General features: G+C 37.4%; 1 protein-coding gene across 1 annotated transcript; it reads left to right on the top strand.

Annotated features, from left to right (window-relative positions):
- The first annotated feature begins 540 nt into the window (after positions 1–540).
- Positions 541–3,482, top strand: LOC116131895. The gene is made up of 3 exons (XM_031417554.1): positions 541–592; positions 1,788–2,116; positions 2,883–3,482. Exons 1-3 carry the CDS (start codon positions 541–543, stop codon positions 3,480–3,482), a joined length of 981 nt encoding a protein of 326 aa, XP_031273414.1.
- Positions 3,483–7,062: the final 3,580 nt, after the last annotated feature.

Below are 7,062 nucleotides of genomic sequence, written 5' to 3'. Positions count from 1 at the left end.
GGGAGCAAGTATTAGCTAAAAAAGTTGTCATTCAATATGTGTCTTCTAAACTGCAGATAGTTGACATTTTAACTAAAGCATTGTTAACTACTCAATTAACTGAGTTGAGAAAGAAATGACTATCATAAATAGGGGTGGGCAAAATTGGGTAGCCAAATTGGTTTTGCAATTTTCTGACCCGACCCGAATATTCGGGTACCCCTATGAGTACACACGATAATCGAACCGATTTTAATTTTCGGTTTGGTTACCAGGTATCTGATCTTTTGACTGAATTTTTTACTTCAAATTGCCATCAAATCAACACTACAAGTATGACACAACAACTACGGCCTTTCTTCAAACATCTAGTGGGCATGAAGCGAAACTCAGGAAGGACAGGTCACCGGCGACAGGAAACAACCTGAAAAACCCACCAAAACAAAGAAAAACAACTCAAACTCCAACAACACACAAACAATTTCCCCCAATCAACTCCACAAGTGCTCCATTCAAATCCAACTACAAAGTTGCATAAAATAAACCTAGAGGAAACCACCGATGAACAATGAAAAATCTGAGGCCAATCAGATGGGGGTTATGGAGAAGAAAGGTTGGGGAGTCTTTTGGTAGTTAAAGGTCAGATTTTGGTGGTTGGAGTTGGTCAAAATTTGATGAGGGATGCGGGTTCGCGTGATCCACAAATCAAGCGATTTCCGACGAAAGACGACGTTGGCGAGGACAAGGGTTGAGGGGTTTTGATGGATGAGGCTCAGGGAAGAAAAGGGCAGTGGTGGGTTAGGTTAAGTCGATTTGGAGAAGTTAAGATTCAAGAAGAAGAGGATGAGAACTGGAAAACTAGCGTTTTACGTAATTGAAATCGTGTTTCAGAGTTTTAGATTTTAGGTTTTTTTAACTTTTTTTATTTAAACCTTGTATAATTCGGGTACAAAATTTATTTTAAAATTGACTCGGTACCCAAACTGAAAATTCGGGTATCTCCTAATGTACTACCCAATCCCGGCCTGGATTTTTGAGTATCCAAAATCGGTTTGGTTCGGTTACCATGTTCGGTTCCGGTAATGGGTAATTTTTCCTACCCCTCATAAGTGAAAAAGAGATGAATCAAGTCATGGAAGTTGCTGGAGTTTAAGGGAGTTACAAATTAGTGTTGAATATTGTGAAATGTAGTTTTAGCTAATATGTAGGTTTGATGTTGGTGCAGTTTAATTAATGTGCAAGTTTGATGTTGTGAAGTACAAATTAGCTGATGAAAATTAGTTGGTGGTGTGTAGGTGTAGATTGATGCTGTGCAGGTTGGTGGTGGTGCAAATTCCTTGTTGTTGGTCATGTTGTGAAGTGCAGATTAGGTGATGAAATTAGTTGATGATGTGCCGTTGATAATGTACAGTTGTGTTGATGGTTATCCAGGCTGTTGATGGTGCAAATTCATTGATGTTGGTCATGTTGTGAAGTGCAGATTAGGTTTCATGTTAATACAGATCAGGTGTTGTAACACAGATGCTTTGCGCCAAAACCATTTATAATAGTAATTATTTGTTGTAACACAAATGCTTTGCGCCAAATGATCTGGCATGTCCTTATGCTGCTAGGTAATTTGCATTAAACAATTCTCTTACTTAAATGGAGTATGTTGAAGGAATTCTTTCTCTTGTTTCATTGACTTGAGTTGTTTAATTGCAGTCCCAGACATCAAAAACATGCGCGATATCAAGTTAACACATGTACGAACCCTTAAAATTGTTAGAATCTTGTGTCATGTAATGACATTACGTGGAATACTACAGAAGCCCTTGAAACTTTCTTTTCTCCATTTCTTGAAGCTGCAAAACTTGGGATTTGCGAGATTGTCAATGAAATTTTGAATGTTGATTTCTATGCTTTTACCTACCGCTACAAAGATAATGATCACGGTCTACTTCATATGGCAATTTTACATCGCCAAGAAAGGATTTTCAAAATTGTAAAAGAAAGGAATGTGTATCTACATACCTGGAAAGGGGTCAGCAAAGGTAGAAAAACTGACAACCTGTTGCATTTAGCTGGACAGTTGGCAGCTTCAAGTCAGGTCTCCGGTGCAGCATTGCAAATGCAGAGAGAACTACAATGGTTCAAGGTGAATATATAATCCTTAAAAAAAAAAAAAAAATTATACAACTTATTTTATCATCTTAATTATCAGTAATGCTATGGACACCGAAGGTTTACACCGAATTTTTGCACTGATAGACGTGTCATCTGAGTCAGACGCAACCACGTAGCTCACTAACGAGTATTCCGCGAATGAACAGCCGTCCATCAAATATGGAAAGGCGTTCATAATTATTGGACGATCGTTCATTTTAAATGGACTCCCATATTTTCTTATAGACAGGAGTCCATTTAAAATTAACGGTTGTCCAATAATTATGGACGCTCGTCCATATTTGATGGATGACCTTTTATTCGTGGAATACTTGTTAGTGTGCTACATGGCTACGTCTGACTCAGATGACACGTCGGTTGGTGTAAAAATTTGGTGTAAATCTTCAGTGTCCGTAGCATTATTGCTTAATTATTACTTCAAATGATTATTTTATTGGAATTTTATTCTTGCCTCTAGATGCCTTGATCTTACATCAAACTGCAGATCTGCCAAAAATTTAAAATGTGGTACTTTCATTTTCATATAGGAATATAAATTTATAATTGAATGTGCAAGAGATTTAGAAATCTGGCCTACATATGATTTTTATTCTAATTCTAAAGTTTCCTTTATTTTTTCTGGCCTCATTAATAATTTTTTTTATAGCATTTAGTTCTTCTATAATATTAGAGATTTTTTGTTTGAGAATCAAATTTATTATTACCCATGCTTACGCTAGCTTAGGTTTTATCTTCAGGCTGTGGAAAGTTATGTCCATCCATCCCTTCAAGAGCAACGAAATAAGAATAATAAAACTCTCAGAGAAGTCTTTACTGAAGAGCACAAGGAATTGGTTGAACAAGGTGAAAAATGGATGAAGGGAACTGCTGCGTCATACAGTGTTGTAGCCGCATTGATAATAACTATAGTTTTTACAGCAGCTTTCGCCGTACCAGGCGACAACAACAATGATGGGATACCCAATTTCTTGCATGACATAGCTTTCATCGTCTTTGTCATATCAGATGTGCTTGCACTCTTTTCTTCCACAGCTTCAGTGCTTATGTTCTTAGCAATCCTCACTTCACGTTACTCGGAAGACGATTTTTTGGTGTCATTGCCAAGGAAGTTAATAATCGGCCTTATCGCGCTATTCTTTTCTATTGCAAGTATGATGGCAGCATTTGGGGCAACCCTTTACACATTTCTCTTTCATTCATGGAATTGGACTATCGTTCCAATTTTGCTACTCGGGTGCTTCCCAGTGACCTTATTTGCCATTTTGCAATTTCCGCTCTTGGTTGAAATTTTCTTTTCCACTTATAGACCAAGCATTCCCACAACCCCAAATGAATAATTCAGGATGTCACTCTGGCAATAGCAGCCACACAAGGTCTTCCCTTGGTGAATAAACTTGTATGAGGTATTAAATTCATCACTTATAGTATAGCAGTCATTTACTTTTCTACCGTGTGATGTGAGATGATCATTTCAAGGTTTAGGCACATCTTATTATTATTTTTTCATTCCCTTGTGAGCAGTTTATGTATTTATCATTCCACTATTTGATATAATACTGCCTTAGGTCTCCTAAGGCTTGCTTAAAATAATTACATTATAATATTAATTTGGGTTTAAAAGTGGCCTAATTTCATTGACTTATCGCCCAAAGGTGTTGGGCAGACCACAGCCCACTTACATAAATAGACTGGTTAATTATATATATATAAAATTTGTTAATACTTAAAAAAATTTCTTTCATTTTCAAAGAAAGGATAAATTTGCTTGTTTTGTATATAACTATTGAAGCTTTTGATAGCAATGATTGATGGTAAACAAATGCAACCCAAAATTAATTAATAATCATTCTGAGTAAATGGCATTTTACAATGAACAAGTCAATTAATTTATAAACTGATCTCCTATAACAAATTCAGGATCACATTTTGAAAGTAGAAAAGAAAATTAAGAAGCTTATAAAACAGGGCTTAATTAAGTTACCCTCTTTCAGGTGCAGTACTTGCAGGAGAATGTGGCGGCTCTAGCCATCCATTGCAGTTGATTTACTGCGTCCACCAACTATCGTCTTTATAGTTTGTCTCATCAGGAATAGTGCCTGAAAACCACGCAGAACTTGAGCAAACAAATTAATACATCAACTTGAAATGACTATTCAGTAGAGCAAAGTTTGTAAAAGAATAAAATAAATAAATTAAGGCACATGACTTACAGGATTTAATGTTTATATAAGTTTAAACAATAAAAAATGGAAGCCTGGCCGAGTTATTCCTATGAAAATTTAGAGTATATGTATATATATTTCGTGGTTAAGTAATTGTAGTATTATTTCTATAACGTCTCTTCAAAATTAGATTTTGCTTTCTCTGCTTCTTAATGCCCCTTGTTAGCGGGAAAAGGAACGGGCAAAGCGGTAAGAGTGGCAGGTGAGACTGCCTTCCTTGCGGTTGACAAGCTGCATCATTTTCTTAATCCTCATCCTGATCTTCCCCACGGTTGATGCTTTTGGTTCTTCCATATCATGATCAATCGGCCTGATCATTCAACCCAACCCAACCCAACATTTCTTCACATGCACTTTTCCTCCTCCATTACGTTTTTTTTATATAACTGAACTCCGGTCCATCATCCATGTATGTGATTATGGCACAATCAACACCGACTATTGGAGATTAATATTAATTTTCTGAAATCTAATTTTGAAAACAAAGGATAATATTTTATTGATGTTATAACCACACACACAAAGATCAACCAACCACAAACAACAATCAAGAATCACAACCAAAAACGCACAAGAACAACCACGAATTTTACCGTGGTTCACTTGCTCAATTTGAGCAAGCTACGTCCACGTTGAGCTCGGGAAACACACAAGCTTGCTGCACTAAAACCACCGTCAAGATTACAGATTACACCTCCAACCTATAACTCACCCTAGAGATTCTACACTTCCAATCCCTACTGATTGCGTATACAAATACACCCAGAATGACCTGACACAGTCACTCAATCACCAAGTTATGAGATTCAAAACACCCAAAATCGTAAACCCTAACAGACTCAATTTTGTGTCAATGAAGAAGAGAGAGTTCACACAAATTACTGTGTTACAATCTGCCAAAATAAGTTCTGCTTTGTTATGGTTGACTGAAGGACTAATTTCAGCCTTTGGATCTTCTCTTCATCAACACTCAGGATTGCTTCTTCAATTCTGCTCAAAACGATGTCGTCTCATTTAAGCTATAACACGACAGCGTTTCAAGCCATCACACCAACAATCTCCACCTTGATGGATTGAAACCTTCTGTAGCAGTGCAGTTTGCCTTAGGTGAATCCTTCATGGCTTTTTTGTTACCCTTGCTTACTTAATGGTCAGCAGGTTCAAGCAATGCTTGAACTTAGCAAGTGTAACAATCTTCGTCCCCATGTCTGCTGGGTTGTGCTCAGTAGGAACTTTATTGAGAACTATCTCTTCCCTGGTGACCAGATCCCTCACAAAGTGGTAGCGGACATCTATGTGTTTGGTCCGCTCATGATACACCAGATTTTTACTCAAGTGTATTGCACTTTGACTGTCTGAAAATATGGTTGGCTTCTGCTCAGACAGATTTGCTTCACTCAAGATCCCTTTAAGCCAAATTGCCTCCTTAAATACATCAACTACAGCCACATATTCAGCTTCGATTGATGACAGTGCAACTATAGGCTGTAACTGTGACTTCCAGCTTATGCAATTACCACCCAAGGTGAAGTAATATGTTGTAGTTGACTTCCTAATGACCCTATCACCTGAAAAATCTGAATCTACAAAACCAGCCAACTCAAGTGAGGTAGTCCTTTTACAACATTCCAATCCAACATTCAATGAGCCATTAACATATTTAAGCACCTATTTTAGGGCTGTCCAGTGTTCCATACCAGGATTGGACATGTATCTACTCAGAAATGATATTACAAATGATAAATCAGGCCTAGTACTAATCATAACATACATCAAGGACCCAATTACATTTGCATAGGGTATGGACTCCATTTTAATTAACTCAGCATCAGTATTAGGGCATTGGGCCTTACTTAATGTAAAATGACTAGCTAAAGGCATTGAAACAGTTTTAGTCCCTGTCATTCCAAACTTTTCTACTAACTTATGCAGGTATGAACACCGGTGTATTCTCAGTTTACATTTGCTCTAATTCCTATCAATTTGCATGCCTAAGATCTTCCTAGCATCCCCTAGGTCTTTCATTTCAAATTCAGCATTGAGTTTATCCTTTAGCTCACAAATTAAAGGCTTTGATTTGCTTATCAGTAACATGTCATCTATGTACAACAGTAAGTAAATTGGTATGTCATTCACAACAGCAAAGTAGAAACAGTTGTCATACTTGCTTTTAGTGAACCCTATACCTACAATAAAGGTGTCAAATCTCTTATACCATTGCCTAGGGGATTGTTTTAGGCCATATAGGGATTTCAGCAGTAAACAAACATGGTTGGGGGCCTTTTGATCTATGAATCCTAATGGTTGGCTCATGCAGATCTCTTCTTCAAGATCTCCATGTAAGAATGCAGTTGTGGCATCTAATTGTTCAAGCTCTAAATCCTGGTGGGCTACTATGGACAGCATTAGCCTTATGGTTTTGTACTTAACTATCGAGGAAAAGACTTCATTGAAGTCTATTCCCTCCCTTTAGGTAAAACCCTTGGCTACTAATCTAGCCTTGTACCTGAGGGGATCCTTTGCAGTGATACCTTCCTTTAATTTGAACAGCCACTTGCATTGTACTAATTTTTGATCCTTTGGCTTTGGTACAAATTTCCAGGTTATGTTCACCTCCAAGGACTTCATTTCTGCTTCCATGGCAGCCTTCCAGTGATTCTTTTCCCTTGACAGCATGGCTTCCTCATAGGTTTTA

Source organism: Pistacia vera, unplaced genomic scaffold (assembly GCF_008641045.1).
Source record: "Pistacia vera cultivar Batoury unplaced genomic scaffold, PisVer_v2 Contig246, whole genome shotgun sequence".
Lineage (NCBI taxonomy): Eukaryota > Viridiplantae > Streptophyta > Magnoliopsida > Sapindales > Anacardiaceae > Pistacia > Pistacia vera.
The sequence above is the reverse complement of the archived record's forward strand: the minus strand, read 5'-3'. Positions and strand labels throughout refer to the sequence as shown.

Excerpts from the sequence above, each read along its gene's own strand:
- LOC116131895 (XM_031417554.1), top strand. The coding sequence starts at position 541 with ATGAACAATGAAAAATCTGAGGCCAATCAGATGGGGGTTATGGAGAAG. Across the intron at positions 593-1,787 it reads GGGGGTTATGGAGAAGAAAG|AAGCCCTTGAAACTTTCTTT; the intron begins GTTGGGGAGTCT and ends GGAATACTACAG. Across the intron at positions 2,117-2,882 it reads GAGAACTACAATGGTTCAAG|GCTGTGGAAAGTTATGTCCA; the intron begins GTGAATATATAA and ends TTTTATCTTCAG.